We start from the raw sequence: 23874 nt of genomic DNA on the forward strand, positions 1-23874 counted from the left end.
TAAAGCGTGGACGTGTCTGGCAGGAGTTTTTAACTGTCACATTGAAAGCTTGATACTACAAATCTCTGCCAGCCTTGTATCTCAATTACATATGTCTGCTGATCTCATTTTGTGCCCAGCTGTTTTATTTTTTTCAAGGCCAACCATGGAAATTAATTCTCATACTCGACCTTTTCACTACAAACAACATGTGAAAATAAAGTAACGACATTAAGTAATTGTGACTTATCCTTGTTTAATATGTTCTTCGTCTCCTTGAAAACTACTTTATTCGCATATACGAAAAAAAATAATGAAAACAAGATATTGGGAAAGGAGAGTGAATAAGAATTTTTTTAATTTAGATGAAAGAAAATTTTTAGTTCGTTTCTATGGTTGATATTTAAGTTGCTATAATAATACAAGATGATCTATTGCGTATAGTAAATAATTTAAAGGACAACACTCCAATTCAAAATAAGACGAAAATCAAGACTAACAAACTTGCATTTTGGTTTCTTTTTCAAGTTAATAATTAAATTTTGTTAATGACAGCGCAAAAGTCAGTTCTTGTCAGTGTCTAGTCATTCATGATAGCCTATATTCATACTGACCCACCTCACACTCATCATTATTAACGAATCGTTGTAATTTAAGTTTTGTAATATCGATAATGTGAAGACGATAAAGGAACTACAATTCTTCATTCTTAATTTTCCTTTAATCTTGGCTTTTGAGATCACATCTTAAATAATCTACAAAAAATAGTGAAATTTCTTCTAGTAAATATTGAAATCATTTATCACGCTAATTAAAAGAGACACTCCTCATGCTCATTACATGACATTGCCCTCTAATCTATTTTATTCTTTACATATATTTCGCAATCTCATTTTCACGTATTTATTTTCGATCGATATAACTTATAATTACAATGAGAAAGTATTATTATCTATTTTTCATACATTCGATGTAACAATTGTGCATCCACGTATCGATAATTTATACAAATGTATGCAAACGAATTCAGTAGTCATTTTAAGCAGTCCCACCGTTTTGCCTTTAATCAGCGAAACAGTAGGCGAACAACAAAGAGCGTATCTCATTGAAGATTGAAATGTCAGAGTTTTCAGAGCTCAACAGGGATCGATCGCCACTTCGAAACTGCTCGAACTGCAATTCCGTTTCGCGTCGGCTGAGCGTCTTCTTGCTTTTTAATGACAACCTAAAGGTCAGAAAAATTTTCGTTCTTACGACAGAAGGTGTGTCGCGTAGCTGCTCGTGGGGGCCCGTGAAGATCATCCGCGTAAGTTGCCTTTCAGAGGCGTCGACGCCACTGAATCTTTCTTTTCGCAGCACCCAGTATTTCTTTTAATATTTCTAACTGCGTTTGTCAGATCAAATAAAAAAATAAATATACCAATCTAAAAAAAAATTAATATGCCATTACATTTGGAGAAAATTTATTATTAAACTATTTTTCAGGATTTATTCTGCGAGGGAAATTTTATGAACACAATATACATTTTTATAACAATAAATTAATATAATATATCACGTAGCATATTAATTTCTTTTTAACGTCTTTTTACATCAAACTCATATGACGGAGTGAGAAAAAATAAAATATTAAACATTTGCTATCCAATGTTTAATATAGTCGATAATATAATTTATAATTCTCAATTTCTAACACCTCTCGAGTTAAAATAAAAAGAATTCTATCAAATCTGCGCTCTATGCTTCTGAAATCAATGTTTATTTAGTGAAACTAAACACGTTAAATTTAATCACTCTAAATTTTCATTGATTTTTAAAAATTTGATTAGATCTTACTTCTTTTAATTACACTGTTTTTCCGGCAGTTTTTAAGATTTACGTTGGAGTTGAAAATTATTTAGTGACAGGCTCGTTTTATTTTATTCTGACTTAATGCAACGACTTTTTCCGTTTCTGCAGAAATAGGGTTCTTTCGGTTTCCTTATGAAATGTTTCTTTATATATTTCCCAACAAAGCCCAGCGCGTGAAAAGGAAACGAGTGTACTTGATAACAAAAACGAGGAAAGATATGAGAGAAAAAGAGATCGCCAAGGGAGAAACTCAGATACAAAGGAGAGCCGTCGTTAACGGTGATACAGTAGACAGGTGAAAATTTTCTCAACGAAACTGGAGAATGATTCAGTTATGAAATAAGACGAAAAACCTTGTTAACGAAGTTCATACGATACCGTGGACAACGTATGGAACAGGGTTACATTAATGTGTGGTGTACGATAACTCAATTGTAATATGTCTACATCGATAACCGTTACAACGTGTAACTAATTTAAAATATCAATGTTCTGAAAGGTAAATAGATCCACTAATTAGAATAAAACTATCGATTATAATAAGCGTCATTCTAAGCAAACAATGCACGATAAGATCTGAAACAAAGATTAATAAAATTGAAAAATCGTTTTTTACTATGACTTTATGAAATATCCTACAAAATCACTTTAAGTAAACATATTCATTTCGACAGTAATAAAAATTCAAATTAAAATGTAACTCTCAATTATTAATTTAGAAATATCTTTAATATAGTTGATAGTGCTTAAAATAACTAACAATAATTTTAAATTAATATGCACATGTTTATTTCTAAAAACAAGCTATTTCTCTTACATCGTACTTTCTAATCGATTTCAAAGAGTTTGAAAAATAAGTATCAGATAAATCTCTCTATTGCTCAGATTATAATTACATAATAAATCAGATGCTTAATATGAAATGCATGAAAAGTTGTTTATTCGCATCGCGAATGAACGTAAAAGTGTAAATAAAGAACTTTCTTTTTTATTTCTTGGACACAGTGGCCAATACCAGTTTTCAATCAGTTGTGTGGTCATTAAAAAAAGAAAAATATACTCGTCCTAATGGTTGCACTGCACCATTCATGTCGGAACATTGTATCTGTTTCCCCGCGCATCAAAAGTGCAATTTGCATTCCGATGGATGAAAGAAGCGTCGACGGGATTGCTTGCCACAGGACACAGTGTGGCGAGTATGGGCGAATCATGCAGCTCGTTTATAGCCGCCTGAGAGAAGATGAGACGATCGCGTAAGTTGCGCGCGAATAGATACCTTGTATAGATCATGATGGACATAAACAAGACGATGATGAAAAAACACTACGGCTGCGTGTTCAAGGAACCGTGAAACGATACCGACGAAAATTTTATGGTATGGCGAACATGAGAGAGGAATCAATAAAATTTTATTCGTGCAATAAGTCACCGATAAAAAGAGTCTGAGTAAAGTGAGTACATGTGACATTTTAACTTAATTGAGCTGTTTCACATTTGCTTGGAATTTCTTCATTATCCATCATACAATATCGATATTCATAGTGATCATTGTTATCGTTACTTTTATCGTTATTAGATCGTAATCAGTGATTGGATCTGTAATCAAGTATTATAGAAACTATTCTTTGGAAAGCGGTTACCAAGGAAATAATGACCATCTCCGGAGCTTGAAGGCGACAGAGGTAAATTAAATATTATAGATCTTCATTTTTTAAGTTTTCTACTTTGGAACGTTAAAGTGATACAGTATAAATATATTGAATCCACAATTTAATTATATTACTAACTACTGGCATCTATCAAAACGAAGTTGTTAAAAAATAATTTTATTTAATTGTGACACAGAAGAATTGAAATTTATAGATAAATCAAAACGAGAGGAGAAAGATAAAACTGCAGAACATTCACACACAAAACATAATACTGAAATATCGAAAAATATAAAATTCTAACAAACAATATTTACAATGATTAAAAACGATAAACACATACACAGTTGATGAATGAAACAATTTAAATATCTTCGAGGAACTTAAAAGTTTGCGTTTGAGTAAATTAACAAACATATTTATCCTGTGAAATAGAATTGAAAAATATTTCAATTCTAGACTTACACCACTTTCATAACTGCCGACGTAATTAATACCCCTGCCTTCTTTAAATAGAATTAATCTCTGAATAAAGTCGAAGCGCGGTGCATGTAAAGGGGTATCCTACGAGTTTCATTGAAACCAGATACGCAAGAAATCTAAAAGGTCGCCAGATCGCTGGGTAAGGTCTCGTGTCGTCTAAGAATGTCGCGTCGGATAAAAGAAAGGATCCTCGTGTTCCGGGATTGAGTTCCGTTCGAATACGCCCCTGATCGCGGGCGTATTAGCTGTAATGCTAAATGTGGACACTCAGAAGCATGACGTAGTGCCCCCTAGAAACGGCTACGTGCCGTAGTGTCATAATGCGCGCGTCCTTTGAAGCCGCTTTTCAAGTTGTGTAATCACATTTAATAATGACGGGCTGGCGATTACCGCAGCCGCCTCGGCTTGTCGGCCACGATTTTACTTGATTTTATGTTATGACGCCTTAAAGGACGCCGCGAGGGAAATTTTCACGACTCCGGAGCCGAACTAAATCATTGCAAATTCTTCCAAGAAGATGGCTTGCAAAATGTTCACCCTTCTCATCTTTTCTTTTCATCGATCAGCGAAACACATTGCCGTGCGAAGGAACGATTGAGTTTATAATCAGGATCAATCATACACGGGCCTTAGATTTCCATAATCTCGCGAAGGTTACGAATGGAATTTTAGAAAACCTTTTCGTGCATCACGATGATGCATTCTGTACACTTATCGTGGTGAGGATAATCGTGTTCTGTTTGAATGAATCGCTTTGAGAAATTGTTTTGTTGGTAATGTTAGATGATTAATTTGGTTTATGGATGTCTAATGGACTTCTTAATGTAACTGTACGTGTGTATACGGAAATCGTTAAATATCAATTCTCGATTCTTACATTAAACAGGAGATATTGTAATTTAACTATTTGATAGAACAATATATTACGTATTTACAAATAAATGAATTGGGATACAATGAATTGAATTTTAAATTGTATTAGGTTGTTATATACATATGGTATTGATGATAAATTGAATTGAATCTTTATGTAATTAATATAATCCATAAATAAATCATTAATAATTAATAATTAGTATTTGATAACACTAAATTATCATTGTAGTAAAATCAAGCACAACCTTTATATTTTTATTAAATGCAGATATTATAAATTATAAATAGTTTTATAATTCAAATTAAATCGAATATATTTATACTAATTTTTTGTGGTTAAAATATTTGATTGCTTTATTATTATCAGTAACATTTAAAATTTTACTTTTTTATATAATAAAAAATAGTTACATGTACAAAGTATTAATGGAAATTATATTCACGATCTTTTAACCACTTACAATTATTTGTTTAATCATGCATTAGAAATTATGACTGGTATCTCGGAAACAATTACGTATCGCTCAAGCTATGAGTCATCAGAATAATCTTGCTTAGATACGGTTTATTATTTAAACATGCATAGAAACATTCACTTAATTGAACATAAATGAGATGAAACAATCGGTTTTAATTACTAACATACATTTTGTCACAGGCCAACCTCTCACTGATCTCTACGTTTGATTGATTGATGTGATGATACGCTAAGTGATCTGACACAAGAACCGTTTCCAACATCTCATACTGGGTGTTTATTACGACAGGATGAAAATTTATGAACCTAAATTATTAAGAATATTTTAACAATTAGAATTATAACAACATTATTAATACCCAAACAAATTGCGTAAAGTTATTGTTTAAATATGCAACTACAAAAAAATTATAAAAGGAGGTAAAAGTGAAGATTAAGTGGAAACGATATATAGCATTCCTTGTACACTTTTTTTCCTAGAGGAGCAAAGTGTTTAACCATCATCATAACACATTAAATTTGTATCACGATTAAAAACATTTGAGACTCGATATATAATATAGTTATGTAATGCCCGATGCAGATGCGCAGTGCAATATCCTTGTAATTACTCAACACGTTTGGTCACTCGAATCACTGGAATTTTTACGATACCCACACGCAACATTTCATCATACTCATGCAAATTGAAGTTGTCTTATACCGGTCATTTCACTTAAATATTAGCTAAATAAAATCGTCAATTTCGCCAACTTAATATTTGGGAATTAAGATTACTGCTCGACTCTAACAAAGTTGCAAATAAATCCATATATTTATCCAATTTCATACAGATAACAGTGTATTACTCTTTATCATTTATTATTTTACGACACATAAAGAAAACTGATGACCTTTATCTTGTTCTTTCAGCTACGTAAGTGAAATTTCATTAATTACAATAAAGTATAATTCTCTTAATTGAGTGCCTCAGAATAATATTGGTCTAACTTTTATTCCTTAGTTTTTAATTTATATTAATTTTTATATTGATGTTAATTATTATTATATTGATTATATATTGATATTAATCATAATTAATATTATTATTAATAAATATTAAAATGAATATTAATTATTAATATTGAGAATTGTAACATTAGTATATATTTAATTAATCCAAGAACATTTCATAAAAGTTTTTTTCTCGAAAATTTAGAAATAAGAATTAGACTACTATCATTTTGAGCTACTCGATGCATGAAAATACTTATAATTTACGTATAGTATAGAGTAGTTTGCGTAAACCGTAGAACAAACTTCCTGTTCTATCAAAGAATGCTTTCATGATCTGAGTAATCCCTCTTTCCATGAATTCGCGATTCCGTAAAAAAGCGAAGGCATGAAACAACAATAGCATACATCATCTGCGTTTATCTTGGTATGCTGTCTATGAATACCCTTTAATAACTAGTTTTTAATATCCTGCTCGTCATAGACTCTGATTATGTAGATTTACAGATAACCCTCCTTGTTTTCACGGAATCTTCGAGAATTCCGTGTTATTTGCATCGTCAGTTGCAACAAATACATTTCCGCAACCTTTTGTTGCTTTGAACTTGACTAAAACATTAATAAAACAATTCGAAGAATTGAATGATTAAAATTATTAATGTGTAACATTTCCAACTTTATTTCAATTATTTTATTCAAAATGTTTCTTTGAGTTGATTTTAACGATTTGAAATTAAAATTTGACTTTATATTAATATATATGTTTTTATCATTTTCATTTAATATATTTAAAATAATTATTAAATGTATCTGTCTGTTATTCTCTATCACTTTTTTTAACATACTTCTTTTTGTTACTTCAACTTTTTCGTCCCTTTATAAATATCTTAAGAAATGTTTTTTTTCTTATATATAACAGAACAAAAAGTATAATAGGCAATATTTATTAAGGAATGTGAATAATTGGAAGCTGTTAAATAATTATTAATACTTCGATGTTTTTCAACATTATATTCAAGTTGTCAGCGGACCACATTCGTAACTAAAGGGCTGAATTATTTAAAAATGAAATGTTAAATTAGTAACTTCCATGACTGTAAACATTAAACTCATCTTACCACATAATTTAATTACCTTATCTTATTTTCATATTGAATGAAAACTAAAATACGCGTAAACGAAATATTATGGTGAAAAAAAGGCACTTAACTTTCACTGAAAAAAGTGAAAACAAAATTCTCCGATATTCATTCGGGTATTCACAGATATGTATTCTCAACCTCTCTCAAAAGAAAATTTTTGTGAACATAAATTATTTCACGTATAATTCTTTTTTTAGAATAACGCAAATTTTTGTGAATTTAATTCTACTATTGATTTGTATTGTAAATATTAAGATTGCTTTCTCAAATTACAATAAGATACAATTCTTCAAATTTTCCATATAAAACTGTATCAACACTAATTTTCGTTTCTGAACTATTTCATTTTCATTCCTTAAAGTAAGAACGGTTTCGAGGGGACGTGTTCCTCGCCGTTATCGGGAACCTCCTTCCCCAGTCACGACTTAAATAAGACTAATGCGCTGTGTCAGGCCCCCTTGAGAGTACGTTCTGAATTAATTAATTCAACTGTGAAAAGCACTGCACCACTGAAACAATGCAAGGTATGGCAAAAAAATACCGCGAAATCTTTGTTCAGCCAAGAAGGCTGCGGCGTAAAGATGGGTCAACCTTTCGCCTTGCGATTATGTAAGACCTCGGACTGACTGACCTTTAGGTTCGTTCATGGCATGCGGCATTTACGTAATTTACCGATTACGATGTATTAGAGTCTTCTGAACCTAGAAACTAGTTCTCCTTCTCGCTCTAATATTTTTAAAATACGTTGAACACATGTCTCATCCCCATTCTACTCGGCTGTATTCGATAAAGTATTCGCCCTTTGATGACGATCCCAGTTGTTAATTAGACCAGTAAAGTATAGCTAGCACTCGTTACGCATGACCCTTTTTCAGTAATTTCATCAGTCTTCTGTAGAAAGGCGGGATTCGTTTCGCGAATTGGGCACACAGTGTTCAAAATACGTTCTGCAACGTAAGTAGTGTCAAAGTGAAGCGCAAGCGCCTCCTCCCTCTACCGCTACATTTTTCGTAACGGTTGTTAATGAACTAACACCACAGTTCTGTTATCCCATATTCATCCTCTCAGCATACTACCTGCTGTTTATTTATCCCTGCTGCGCGCCACATAGTCCTTATTTACGAAATTATGTTATTCCAAATATTTTATTAGATCGTTACTTTTCGTATGAATAAAATTGTAGTTTTCTTGTAATCTAAACAATTTTTGTGCAAATATATCAAAACATTATAGTATAAAGAATTTTTATATAGTATATGCTATAAAGAATTTTTTAATTTATTGTACCTTTAAAAGAAAAATCGGAAGCGGCACGAGAGAAATGTATAAAAAAATAGTATAAAGAATTTTTAGATAGTACATAGTACACATAATTTTTTGATTTATCGTACCTTTGAAAGAAAAATTGTAAGCGGCACGAGAGAATGTGAAATATATCTGTCACTTCTTTTTTTTATCCTATATTCAAAAGAAAACTGTTTTATTTTCTTGTAGTATGTTCTCAATATTTTGATGAATGAAATAGCACTTCGTAACAGTTTTATTATATGTCATTATTTGAAATGTCTAATCTTCATATAATATCGTGTATAGCGATATAAATTCTGCCATTTTTACTCCATTTCGCATTTAATATAACGTGACAGATTTACACATTCGAAGTATCTTGAAAATTTCATTAAATGTTATCAAATAGTATAATAGTGATTTCTATAAGAAATTATTTATTTTCTTTTTGAAAAAGGATATCTTTTATCAATAATTAATATGTATAATAATTTCAATATAATAGTAAATATTAGAATTCATTCTATGTTCTAAGCATGACAAATGTATAAATAAAGATTTTTTTATTAGAGTTATTATGACAATTATTGTTACATACGTTTTACCTACTTTCAATTAATAAATCATAAATATAGTTTTAGTTGTAAAAAGCAGTCAAACACGTTTATTGGCGTAAGTCGTGCCTAGCGACATCTAGAAAGATTACCTAGACATCAAAACAAATGATAAAGTGAAGAATAGTGTGGAAAATAGAATTCATAAATATAAAAGAAATACTAATCTTATAAACATTAAAGCATATTCTTAAAGGTCATCTTTTAAGTCTATTTAACATCCTAAATAATGTTAGAACAAACAATGCAAGCTTTATCAACAAGTAGAGTCATTTTAGCTAGTGGTTCTCCTAGGCGACATGAGATAATAAACAAATTGGTAATACATTTTGTAATATAAAAATTTGGTATTAAAAATTCTATTTATAAGCATTATCATAACAAATATTAATGGTGTTAACCTACTAAAAGAAAGCAGAAACTCTTTTCATAATATTTAAAGTACATTTTTGAAGAAATTATAATAGCATTTTAGTAACCATTAATGTCTATACGATTTACAATTGTATATTCTTATTTTATATCAATGTTGTCATAGCTTACTGAATAAAGCATTTTTTGATGAATTATTAATTAGTAAATATGTATATACTAGGGTATAAATGCAGAAGTAGTACCTTCAACTTATGATGAAAACTTAGATATATCCGCATATAAGAATTACGGAAAATATGTTCAGGATTTAGCAAAATATAAAGTACAAGAAGTATTCAACAGATTAAAAGAAGATATTGTACCACCTTCTTTAATAATTGGTGCAGACACTATGGTTGCAATGGGTGATGTAATTTATGGAAAACCAAAAAATAAGACGCATGCATTTGAAATGTTATCAAGGTACAACGATTAGTTGTTATGTTAATAAGATAAAGCTATAAAAATTGAATGTCTATTATCCTGTAGTCTAGCAGGAAAAGAACATACAGTTTATACGGGTGTATGTTTAAAAACACCTAAGACAGAAAAAAATTTTTATCAATCTACAAAAGTAACATTTGGAAATATATCAGCAGAGCAAATAGAAACATATATTAAATCTGGAGAACCTTTGTAAGTATAAATTATTTTGTGTCTTTGTAAAATTTATCATGACATTTTATGAAATAATTTTTCTATAAAAATTTTCATGTAAAGTGATAAGGCTGGAGGATATGGTGTGCAAGATATGGGTGGTTGCTTTATTGAAAAAATAAATGGTGACTTTTATACTGTAATGGGTATGCCATTATATTCGTTAACAAAGCATTTGAATGAAATTTTCTCCAACAATTAATATTTTAATTTGTTAAGTTGATAATTTATTTTATAATAAATATTGATAGAAAAAACAAAATGGTTTATATATTTTTAACCGTTATATACTTTTAATATTTTATACCGTTTATATATTTATATATATTTTAGTTTATATATTTTATACTGTTATGCATATATATATAACATTATATATATATATAATACAATTTTTTTATTCTTTTATTGTCAGTAAACAAATATTTAAAGTTATAAATTATAATTATAATATAAGTAGAATTTATTTTATGCGAGAAAAACAAAAATTATAACACAAAGACACAACAAAATAAAATTTTTTATTTTTTATGATTAAATAATTTTGAATGCTTAGTGCTAGTTTTGAATTATTGCAAATATTAATTGTAAATTTCTATATAATAATATCCATTATAAAACTTGGTCTTATTAAAAAAAAATTCTTTACTATATGGCTGTAAAATTATTTAAATAGGCTTTTAAACTGCGTCGTTCATTGGCCAATGCAGTAGTATTTGAACTGAAAACTACATCTAGTTATTACATTTGACAATCCGATTTGCTGATGTAAAGTTGGTAAATTTGTAATAAATTGATTGCTTTTACGGTAAGATAAATTATTGTTGTGTGCATTTTACGTAACTTGTACTATAAAATTGAAGATTGTTTAAAAGAAATCGTTTCTTCTTATAATATGCAGGTAAGTTATTTTAATGAAGATACGTAACACATTTAATGTGTTTATGTTTTTTCACATATGTATTTCGAAGTAATAGTATGATCAAATTTGTTATTATGCCAATGTTAATTAATTTTTTTTATTACAATTTAATATTTTGGGAATTATTCTTAGAGGTTATGTAAGTTTAATTCAATAGTTATTATTGTTTTATGAAATCGTAGAACAAAATTCAGTTTTGCAGCAAATTTATTTTTGAAACATTTTCTAGAAATCTAATGATTTGAAAGGCATTGTTTCATTCTATTTATAATAAATTTATTAACTCTTGTTTATTTGTAATATTATGTGGCTTAATCTTTTTTTCAATTTATTTCATGTATGATTACTTATTTTGATATATAGTTACTGTGCTTTTATCAGTTTTTGAAAGCTTCATAATAGTGAATTGTTTGTTACACATAAAATACATACGCTATAGATTATTGTCATTAGATGTATATGTATTATGACTTCTTTGTTAAGAATAAAGTGTTTCCAAAAATTATAATCTTTGTTTAAATATTATTTAGTTAATTAGATTAACTTTCATGTCTCTAGATAAATATTTACTACTAGAATGGATTTGTTACATGAAAAAATATTTACATGAATGATATAAGGAGGTATACTTTTTGATTGAGATAAATCTTTTTTATATTATTAATTTAATAAATACAAGAGTCAAATTCCTTTTTTTAAATATATTTTTTATTAGATAATTTATTTGTATGTTTAAATACAACTTTAATAACCTATGAAATATCCATTTGATTTTGTCTGATTTTTGAGATATTATGCAAGCAAATGCATAGAAGAAATATAATGCCCAAGAGAGAAAATATCGCTGATGGCCTGTGTTGGGTGCTCAAGTGCTGAAACTTATATGCTTAATGCTGTCTACCCAAATTTATTACTTGACCAACTCAGACTATCACCGATTCATTTAAAGAAATTTACAGCATTGCTTTCAAACTCTGAAGAACAAGATTCCAACTATTAAATAACACTTGGACATGCTAGAATAAAGGTAATGTATAATATTTTGAACAAAATTTAATTTATCATTAAATATTTAAGTTTATATTATATTTACAGAGATAAAGAAAGGCTTCATCATATGTTACAGGAGTTATTAGTCTTAAATCTGGAAATATACAGGTATAACTTCTAGAAATGTTGATCAAGAAAAAGTGGAAAAAAGGTTTTTTTTTTTAATAAGTCGGTTATGAATTATTCACTCTTTTTTATTAATTTTACATTCAATGATTAATATTAATGGGCATTTATTTTACTTTTTGTTGCTTTTAATTTTATTAATATTTTCATGAGTTAATGATTATTACATTCATTTTAATTAATAATTTAGAATAATAATTTAATTAATTTTCTTATGCCTGGAATTAACAGCAATAAATATTTTTTGTATTGATTTGTTTACTTTTGTTCCAGATTTTCATTAAAGTTATGTAATCTTGTATCATAAAGTTAAATATATTAATGAAAATGTATAATTAGTTTGTTCTTGTAAACAAATTACAATGAGTAAATAAAATTTCTTACTAATTCATTTATTAGTGATAATTAATTTATTATCTCTTTGTGATACAGTCTACAAAGAAAATTTAGTGTCAATGTGGGTATTGTGCAATAGGAAACCATGTAAATCATATTTATTGATAACTTTTTGATAAAATCATCTATGTACAGAAATACATAGGATGATCTGTATCTATAATATTGTTTGTTTAATAACTTGAAACTACCAAGCCAACTACCTATTTAGTTTTGCTATTTAACATATTTTATTTATTTATTTCTCGCGCTGAAATAGACTGCCATTACTGTTTTCTTCTTTTGTCACACGTAACGTTTTTCTTTTGGCTTTTTCATAATTTAACGATTCATTATAATAAATAAGGAAAAAAGCCGCTTGAATCGAAATTAACGTCGCCATTAATATATTCTTTATATTAAAGATTCATTAATTAGTACAAATTCACATACATGATGTACGATTTTTGTACACGATCTTCGAAACGTCATTTACAATACAAATGAAAAAACTTCAGCAGCTATTCATGATATAACATCGATTCCTCGAATTGTATACACAAGCGTGCATAAAAGTTAATGAAATAAAACGAAAATGAATTATTGTTATGACATAGCTTCGCTTTTTGTACAGTTATTGAATATTCAATGTGGAAAACGTTTCCAATGCACTGTCTTGAAATCAGTACCACTACGATGGAATTTTTACTTGATGTTGCTTACATCGTGTTATAAATAATGTTTCATAAAAAGGAACGAAGCAAACTGATTTATTGAAAACAATCTGATGATGAAAATCCTTATAAAATTGGGCACGGATGGAAGATTAATAAATCAATTGATTAATATCATCAATTGTTCGCCAATTATTCAAATAAGAAGTTACTACGGTGTAATGCAATATTTTAAGAAAAACTTGAAAAGTGTTATTCACAATACATATCCAGAACACATGGTTTGCGACAAATCATGAAGGAACGTAGTTTCAGAAGATTATCATGATTATACGTATAGTTAGCAAAGAAACTAATTTTTCGTATACCAGTGGAATAATTTGTGTGAGGCTTCTTTAACAATAGGATTACGGAACGCATCAATTTAACGCATATTGAACTTTATAAACATTTAGGAAATGATTACATTTTATTTATTTAGATTACCAACTGTCTAATTTTGAACATCTAATTTCTAAGATTTAAATTAAATAAAAACGCGGACAGCAATGTTTCTAGAAATGATAGAATAAACTCTATACTAAATGCCCGTAAATCTAGAGTTAATCGTCGCCTAACATAAATTTTCCAATAAAGAGACCAACATTTTCTGTTTTAACATTTTCAATTCTTCTACCATCTGTTAGACTTTTTAACCTTACGCATGTTTTGCTGACCTGAATTCTTTTTGCAGCGAACTGAATATAATAAACTAAAATGTATTTATATCGGGACCGTCACTATAGACAGTGAGCCTATGATGCGTGAAGTGCCATTGATAGTGATCGAGCGGGTTGTTTCCCAAGAAAGATCGATTAACGTTTTCTAGCTACATCTATACCATCGAAAATATGCGAATAACAGAAATACTAGAGACTGTCTCCAAAATGGCATTGTCCGTGTTGGCTGTAGGGTAAAACCGGATTGTAATCAGAGCTTGCGACGTGATACGCTGTCCACCTTGAAACACTTTGCTTAAGAATACACGATACAATTACAAAATTAATGCAAATCGTATTATCATTAATGATATTATATAAAATGTCATTGAAAATGAAATAAAAATAAAATTATAAATACTGAAGACTGTCTTAAAAATGATATTGTTCGTGTTGGTCATAGCGTAAAACCAGAATGTAATCGGAGCTTGCGTCACGAAACGTTATTCTCATTGTACTGCGATGAGTGCATGGTCGTTGTAGGAGAAGAGAAAACAATCTTGAAGGACTTAGGCTATCAGGTGCCATAGAAAGCCCCAGTGGCCCAAAAACCGTTAGTTGAAGATCCAAGCACTGGGCACTGGGATTCAGTATCGCGAACGATGCTATTGAGGTACCTGATGGCTCCCCATTGTATCCAGTCTTACTCATATAATGGGGTCTGAGAGCGGACATTCCATATATTCTGTATACTCATCGGATTCATATGAATACAAATGCAATCAACATTAAATAAAGTACTAATGACGGGAAAGTTCATGGAGGTTTTTCAGCTAGCATCAGACAGTCTATTAAACATAACGATAATACGTAACACTGAGGTGTTGCATGCCCTTTTTGATAGTGTGCTGGGTGTAGGAATCTATAATCAGTCTGAAAAGAGAAAGAATTCCTAAAATTCGAAAACCTAAAATTCATAGAAATCAAAATCATAGAAAGAACCGCAAAGAATTGATGAAAAGCAGGGTGCGCAGGTACAATTTTGTTGCAAATACTCCCTTAAAGTCAAGTAGTATGGTTCAAGCACCGATAGCTCACAAAACTGGTTGTACCAGTGACATTGACACTATAGTAAGTTAGGAGGCGACTGGTGCCAGCAGACAAGGGTCTTAAAAGGACGATGAATACATGATCAGAAGTCATGAAAGGAGCAGACTATTCTAAGACATCAAGAATTTTGATGATGCGATAGTCAGTGATAGGAAGGTAGCTATTGTATCTTTCAACTATCCAGTATCACCGAGGAGTGGTTGAGGAACAAAGAGTTGATAATGCAGATGGCATTGGGAAAAACTTACAGTCGGTGAAAAAATTTCAGAGTTGAGGGCCCTAGAGTTATGTAGGCATGGGCAAGAGCAGAAGTCTGACGAAATGAGCGATTCTGTATCTGTATCTATGGATTTTCTACGTTTTTATAATCTTGAACATAAAAAAACGCAAAATAAAATAAAAAAGAAACTATATAAACTTTCTACATTCACGTCATTAAGTTTGGGTAACGCTAAAGGGACGTTCCCAAATTCATCTATGTATTCATTTGTTTAGATCTTTAAAACTGAACGGTTTGACAATCCGACTACTGATTCGTAATGAACAACATTAACATACATGTAACTTATTTGCAAAATTAAAATTTTGTCAAGTCTTCAAATATACAACGTGTTGTATCTACATATATGAATATTTGGGAAACTGAATCATTATTTTCATGAAAAAATGACGATCCTCTAAAAGTTAAAGATTGTCGAACGTATCCTGTGCAACTGCCTGAGTACAAGATGTCGGTACAAAGAGTAGAGTCCTGTAAGCGGGAAGAGATAGCGATGATGCTGGAAATTAGTGTAACATGTACCAGTTGCCCCTTGGGGTAGAACTAGAAATCAGAGGATATCGTTCCTTATGAGAAAGATCAGGTCTAAAGAGCAATCCCAGAGTTAGCTAAGCTCGAAGTCCCAAAGGCAGGACCATGAGGGTTACTGCTATGCAGCAGGTCCAGGGGGATGGTATCATGAAGGGAATGCAAAACATCCTGATTAATGTTCCACTTTAGAGAGGAAATGGAAGTACCAAAAAATGGGCTTTCCCATCCACGCAAGTGAGAATAAGATACAATTATTAAATAATCTTACAGTTTTAAAATTCTTGCAAAACTTGCAACACCGTGAAGAAACTCATTCAGCCGAAGCAACGGAGATTTCTAATTCCCTCGTGAAAACCGGCATTAAGAATTATATACTAATAAGAATAATCTGAATGAGACTGTCTTTATAAAAGCGCTAGAATAAACTTGCTACACTTTCAAAGAATGCTTTTCGTAATTTTAGTCATATTTTTGTAAATAAGCAGAAATAAGTAACAGCAGTGATATATATTGTTTGTAAATACTCACTAATAAATAATACCTAGTTTCACTTGCAATATGTAAATATATTTTAGCAAGTGTCATCTAATTACAACTAGTATGCCACATCTCAAACCCTGCTCCAGGTATTTTATCCACAAAGTTTCTTCAGTTCAGTGTAATTCTTTTGAAATTGACATTATGTTTCACATTTGTACGTATAATGATGTAAGTGCGAGATAGTACGTGCGAATCAGGTGCGACCAAACTCAAGCTGACGTGCTAGGTTTTGAAGTACGTGTGAGAGAGGGGATGATTCGCGAGTACGCGAAACAAAGGCAGCAGTAGATATCGAGATCGTAACATTACTGTCACGCTTGTACGCTGTCACCAATATTTGTGCATCAGTGCGTGTAATAAAGATCGTAATACGTTAATACATTTTTCTTCATAACTTCCGTTTACTGCATGTTAAGTGTTTAAATGAAACATAAGTTTCACACGTGCTCATTAGATGGAATGACGGAAATTCCTGTTTTCTCTGTTACAAGCAAACAAAAAACGTGAAAACACTTTCTTGGTACTTCAATTTTCTTCCTTCGTTTATGAATATTTTAAAAAACATTTACTGTCTATAGACATTTTATAAACATTTACTTTTGGTTTATATTTTAATATTCATGTAGGTAAAAATACTTTGAATATGTACTAACGAATTTTAAAAATGACAAGGATAGAAGTTTTCCAACTTTCAAATTAACCAACCAGTTTTTCAGACTCATTATTAAGTTGCTAACGAACCAATTGTAAACAAATCTCTGATATTAAATTATACGCATAATTTTGAGTATTGTAATTACGCAACAATGTTCTGATTTAAAGCAAAATTTATGTAAATGTGTTTAAATTGATACACTGGAACACGGTTATTTTGAAATAAAATATTATGTTAATGATCCGCATATCTACCTGCAGTGATAATCCCCGTGCTTAAATACTTAACCGTGCAATTGGCGAAAATGGGTTTTCTTATCGATCAACGAGGATTAACGGACACTCGGTTTACGTCCTCGTATAACTTCATTATTTTATCCTATTTTCCAATTGAGTTCATGTACCTGCTAAAATTACGAACACAAATTTATTCGATTATTATCTTTCTGTGGGTTTACAAGAAATACGAATAAATATACAGAAGCAAACTCGAAATTAAATACATTACAGTTTAAAATCATCTACAATATTATGATTATACGGGACAGAAACATTGTAATATAGAAACAAATTAATTCGCTAGGAATAAAAATGAAAAACATAAGACATTGTTTTTTATCAGTACTTATTATTTAACATATTAATTTTGACGACAAGAAAACTGCATTCATATTGGAATGGTAAGTTTTAAATTCCCCAATTATTCAGCGCGTATGAGTACACACGCACATTCATTTTTCCTCTATATAACTGTTTCAAGGTCGCTACAGAAAAGTAATATTTTTAATTACAAATTAACATGCACATCATTACATAATTTTAAGAATAATTTCTTATAACATACAATTATTTTATGTAAAACTCTTTTGATAATTCAGTTTTCATCTTTCAAATAAAACAAGTTCTTTAGAATTTAATTATAGTATTGATTTAGATTACAGATATTCTAAACCTTGTCCAAGTTCCGTCAGAATACAGTCGTTTAGTTTTTTATATAAAAAATTTTCAACAACTTTGTTCGTTTTCAAATTTATTGATTTTCATTTCTTAGGTAAGAGTAGTTTCGAGGGAACGTGTTCCCCGGTGTTATCGGGAACCTCCCCGGACAGTCACGACTTAAATAAGACTAATGCGTTCTGTCAGGCTCCCTTGAGAGTACATTCTGAATTAATTAATCTAACAGTGAAAAGCGTTACGTCATTGGAACAATGTGAAGTATGGTGAAAAAAATAACCGCAAAATTTCTGTTTAGCGAAGAAGGCTGCGGTGTAAAGATGAGTCAACCTTTTGCCTTGCGATTATGTAAGACTGACTGACCTTTAGGTTCGTTCATGGCATGCAGCATTTACGTAATTTACCGATTACTGATGTATTAGTCTTCTGAACCTAGAAACTAGTTCTTCTTCTCATTCTAATATTTTTAAGGTACGCTAAATATATGTTCTGGCTGGATTCGATAATATATTCGCTCTTTGATAGCGATCCTAGCTTTTAATGAAACTATAGTGGAATATAGCAGTACTACACACGATCCTTTTTTAGTAATTGTATTGTTTTACCGTAGAAAACCAGGATTCATTTTGTAAACTGAGCACACAGTGTTCAGACTGTGGTCTACAGTATAAGTAGTGTCAAAGTGAGGTGTAAACGTCTCCTTCCTTCTCTGCTGCATGTATGGTAACGGTTGTTAATGAACCAACATGACAGTAATGTCATATCATATTTATCCTTTCAGTATACCGTCTGCGGTTATCTATTTATACGTATTACGCATAATACAGTTTCAGTTACAAAATTACTTTAATTTAAATATTGTATTTTAAACGTTAGACTTTTTAGGAATAGTTGTACAAAGATCAGTTTTTTTATCATTTGCATTTTTCATTTATTACTTGTTAGCTTACTATACGAATATGTCAAGAAATCGTAGTGTAAAACCATATTTGCTATGGAATTTTATTTATCATTTACATTATAAACGTTTCTTGGAGATACATATTATGAACAGTATAAGGTAATTAGAAATGAATGTTTTGTTCCTCCCTTTTGTGTTCTTAAAAAAACAGATATTTTATTTACAAGTAATCATTGATTGCTATTTAGCCATTTATAGTTGCTCACAAGTGTATTTAAATATAATAAGAAATTTTTTTATAATGAATATTTTTATTTCGTAATAATTCATTCTACTTGTAAAAATTCCATTAAAGCATACAAGTTTATCATTCGACTAATTTTTTATTTTTGTTTTATTGATTTAATCATTTATTTATAGGATATAATGAGGCGTCGAATATATATGTGACCTTGTTTAGAAAATTTAATGTCAGCTGATATTACAGAAAATATTCAATAAATGTAAAATGAAAGTCCCCTTGAATAAAGTATATCTTTTACACTTTTTATATTTTAAATACTTCTTATTTTTCTCATTAATAAATAAGTGTCTAGATGTGTAAACTGTATTTGGATTGTAAATTATATGTATTTTACGTAAAAAAATAGAAATTGGAGTATTTAAAAATTAGAAAATTAAATATTTAGTATTTGAAAATTAAATGGATTTATTAGTACTAAGCGTATCGACATTTTATGTATATTTATTTCTACTGTAACCAGTGAAATACTTACGTGGTTACAAAATGAGGGTGAACAAATTAGGAGATAAATTTTTCTTAGCGGAAACAGGAAGAAAAGGAAATATAAAAATTAAAACACTAATTAATCGAACAATATAGGGACTCATACAAATTTAAATGAACGAAGGAAAAAGCCGGTTGTTTGACCTGTTACGGTACGTTTAGTGTTAAATAGTGTTGCCTTCGAATTATCATAAATACTCTTTGTAGATTTCTATATTGTAATATTTAGTGTAAAAAATTAAAGTTTTACTAAAAAATAAGAATGTTTAATATATGAGTACCTACAAAATCATTTAAATAGGGTATGTTATGCCGCGTCCCAGTATGGCCAATGAGCAGCCGTGTGCAAGCAGAAAGGTACGTGGGGACTTGATTGTTTCTTTATCTTTGACAGTCTGGTTTGCTGGAACGAAGGTGGTGGATTTGTGATGAGTTTTCTGCGTTTGAAGTAGAATTTAGGACAAAATAAATTATTTTCTTGTGTAATTCGCGTGAATATACATTAGAAAATGGATGATGTTTTAGAAGAGGTTGTTTCTTCTGAAGATTTAAAGGTAAGTTATTCTAAAGAAAAATGGATCCGGAAATTATTTATAGTTTGTTTACGTTTTACATGTATATTTTAAAGTGATAAAGTGCACGAAACATGATACAATATTATAATTTAAGAATTGTTTTGTACTGCAATATCAAATTCTGGGTAGGGTGTGTAGTTAGATATGACGTTCAACTATTTTTAGAGGTTATGTAGTATTAATATAACATTCCCCAAGTCTTAAATTTTTGATCGTCACCAGTGTTTTATAGAGCCAAAAGCAGCAATTTAATTTGCAATAAAAATTTTTATGAAACATGTTATCTAAAAAAAGTGATGACACCAGAAACTGAATATTTTATAGTTGTATATAGTTATACAGTTTAAGTTATTGCATCATAAATTATAAGTATACTTATTTATGTAGCATATATGTGATACGTTCCCATACATACATATATATACATATACATATATATTTATATATATATATATACATGTATTTCCAGAAATTTGAACTTATATACCATGAACAATTGCTTTCATCGCTATTAACACAAAAAGCGCAATTTGAGTATGCATGGTGTCTCGTTAGAAGTAAATATCCTGCTGATATTCGGAAAGGAATTATTTTGATGGAAGATCTTTACAACAAACAGTCAGATATCGAAAGACGAGATTGTCTTTATTATTTAGCCATTGGAAATGCTAGAATAAAGGTAGTGTATAATAATTTAACCAAAGTTTCATTTTTAATTGAATGTTAATTAATCCTGTATTATATTTACAGGAATACACAAAGGCTTTATCATATGTTAGAGCATTTCTTAAAGTTGAACCTGGAAATAAACAAGTGCAGCATCTGGAGACACTGATCAAGAAAAAAATGGAAAAAGGTTTTCTTTTTATAAATTATTATTGGCTTTTACAGTTAACACTTATTGTTCATTCTGGTTTATTGCTTTTACGGTCAACGTATAATAACATTAAATACTCATTTTATTTTATATTACTTTTAGTCGTATTATTATTTTCATGGGTTGGTAGTTACTATATTTCTTTTGATTGAAAAGCTATCAATAGCAGTTTAATCAAATCTCTTGTGCCTTGTAACGTATACACAATGTGTATTATCATAATTAGTATTAAACGATCTCCATATCAGTATTATGATATTTATCACACTATGAAAGTACAAATAATGTAAGTCTGTACATGTTTATATGTAATGAGAACATATTGCATTTTTTATTGCTATTTGTAGTAATTTATTTAGCACAGAGTTGTGTCAGTTGTACATTAAAACATTTTAATAGTTGATATATACCACTGGATTTCTATCTGACAGAGAACGTTACGTCTATACGTTTTGTATTATAATCTTGAATCGACCAAATGTTTTATTGTTTTAGTATTGCGGTTTCTACTTTTTCTGTCTTTTCTCTGTAAGTGTGTTCAATAAAAATAGTATTATGAAAAGAATTCTTTTAATGCCTTGGTGTGCTAACTCTTTCTATTGTGATGTCGTATTTAATTTAGTAGAAACATGAGTTTAATATCCAAAGTGAAAAATTTTAGGGTTGTATATTGTTATTAGTATTATATGTTTTTTTTTACAGAGGGCCTCTACGGTATGGCCATTGCAGGAGGGGTTATTATTGGTGTTGCAAGTATTCTTGGCCTTGGTCTCGCAATGAGCAAAAAGTAACTGTGTATTATAAAATTTTCTGTGTACTCATTTTTTTAAAGAAAAGAGGCAATTTCCTAGTAATATATTACGTTAATTTATGAAAAATGCATTCCGAGTGTTTTATGTTTGGCTGTTTGACTGCTTAGTGTATAGTTGTAACCAAAAATATATATTAAATATGTATATTAATGTAAATTATATATTAATATATATATTTATCTACTTATTTAATAAATGTTTGCTTATACTATAATAATTTCAGTATATATATCGTTTGTACATACAGATGAAAGCATTGTACGACTCTATCTACATGTATTGATACCAAAATTTTTATGGAAATAAATGTGTTATATCTGATTGATATCATTCATGTACCAAATTTGTATTATATACACGCGCAACCGAAGACATAATGTTCCATAATCATTTCAATCCATTTCCCGGCCTGTCAATCATCGGTTCTTGACACTGAACTAACGCATCAGTCACAGCTGACTCACAGCGAATTAAATCTACCAGAAGTCGTAGCGTTGACCATTTTAATGTTTCAGTTTAGTTATATAACGTATAATTATTCTCATTCATGATAATTGTATATATCGCTGAAGAGATGTGATCATTTTAGAGAAACGCAGCAGTCGAACGTGTTAATGAACACATGCAATGAGTTTGTTTTCGTAAAAAAATTATAATCACCGAATTAAATCTCTTGTCAGCTCTTGTGTGCTAAAATGATCCACTTATTATCTCACACTGATATCATTCTCGAGGAATATGACGGTGGTGGGGTTATCGTGGAGAAAAAGAAAACGACGTGACTAATACCTTTTATATATAGATTTATTGATGACTTCTTAATATCCGTTGATAAAGTTGTTTATGTACAAAATAACGCAGGATTATCCCTATAATATTATTATATTTAATGACCTATGTTATGGCCCAACGACTCGTTGAAACCTCCGTCTTCCCGGTTCGGTTTCGTGAGTCGACATATTTGCTTATTCTTTACGCCAAAATACGGAGCGCCGCTACTATTTTTATTTTCCACGAGCGCGTCGTGTTTCCTTCGGCCTTCGTTCCCTCTCGTCTTCAATATTATTTACAGTCTCGATCAGCCATCGTCAGTGATCGATTGCAACCGCCGAGAGAAAGAAAGCCGCCAGAATCGGAACCGCGCTTCCCGTTAATATATACTTTATATTAAAGATTCAATAAATGGGAGAAAATCGTATAGGCGATGAATGATTCTTACACGCTATCTCGGAAATCTATTTACAACGGAGTCTAAGGAAACTCTGGCTGCCGCCCACGGTATAACATCGATTCCACGAGCGGTGTATTCGAATAAAAATAAAACGAAAAGAATTTATCGTTACGATACAGCCTCGCCTTTTGTACAGTTATTGAAAATTCAAGGTTACACGCGTTTAACAGTCCATGTTGTAATCGATACGATTACAATGGCGTTTACTCAATATTGTTCGGGTGCACTGAACAGTGTCCTACAATGAGAAACGTATACATTTTCCGAATGTTTATTTTTCTACCTTTCAACCGAACAGAAGAGGTTAACTTGTTGGACGATCCTCATTTTAAATACGTATCTTATTATTTGACC

The 23874-nt window shown here is 30.1% G+C and overlaps 2 protein-coding genes and 2 long non-coding RNA genes across 9 annotated transcripts; all 4 read left to right on the forward strand.

The window, feature by feature from the left end:
- The first annotated feature begins 1801 nt into the window (after positions 1-1801).
- On the forward strand, positions 1802-6307 carry LOC116430048 (uncharacterized). The gene is made up of 4 exons (XR_004235609.2): positions 1802-2329; positions 2836-3281; positions 3407-3512; positions 5497-6307. It is a non-coding gene; the product is annotated as an uncharacterized LOC116430048 (long non-coding RNA).
- A 3122-nt stretch (positions 6308-9429) lies between these two features.
- Positions 9430-10662, forward strand: LOC116430043 (dTTP/UTP pyrophosphatase). Its single transcript, XM_031983675.2, has 4 exons — positions 9430-9671; positions 9948-10189; positions 10256-10402; positions 10487-10662. The coding sequence occupies exons 1-4, from the start codon at positions 9582-9584 to the stop codon at positions 10623-10625; spliced, it is 618 nt and encodes a 205-aa protein (XP_031839535.1). The 5' UTR covers positions 9430-9581; the 3' UTR covers positions 10626-10662.
- Positions 10663-10720: 58 nt separating this feature from the next.
- Positions 10721-20321, forward strand: LOC116430047 (uncharacterized). 6 transcript variants are annotated; one of them, XR_012998293.1, is made up of 5 exons: positions 10721-11324; positions 12135-12372; positions 12441-17249; positions 17645-18063; positions 18636-20317. It is a non-coding gene; the product is annotated as an uncharacterized LOC116430047 (long non-coding RNA). The 6 variants fall into 6 exon arrangements; XR_012998291.1 differs by having other exon boundaries at positions 12441-18063; positions 18636-18808; positions 18948-20314; XR_012998295.1 differs by lacking the exon at positions 17645-18063 and having other exon boundaries at positions 12441-17076; positions 18641-20321.
- A 57-nt stretch (positions 20322-20378) lies between these two features.
- Positions 20379-22616, forward strand: Fis1 (Mitochondrial fission 1 protein). Its single transcript, XM_031983676.2, has 4 exons — positions 20379-20579; positions 21070-21279; positions 21351-21456; positions 22180-22616. The coding sequence occupies exons 1-4, from the start codon at positions 20535-20537 to the stop codon at positions 22266-22268; spliced, it is 450 nt and encodes a 149-aa protein (XP_031839536.1). The 5' UTR covers positions 20379-20534; the 3' UTR covers positions 22269-22616.
- The last annotated feature ends 1258 nt before the right edge of the window (positions 22617-23874 follow it).

This window comes from Nomia melanderi, chromosome 1, assembly GCF_051020985.1.
Source record: "Nomia melanderi isolate GNS246 chromosome 1, iyNomMela1, whole genome shotgun sequence".
Lineage (NCBI taxonomy): Eukaryota > Metazoa > Arthropoda > Insecta > Hymenoptera > Halictidae > Nomia > Nomia melanderi.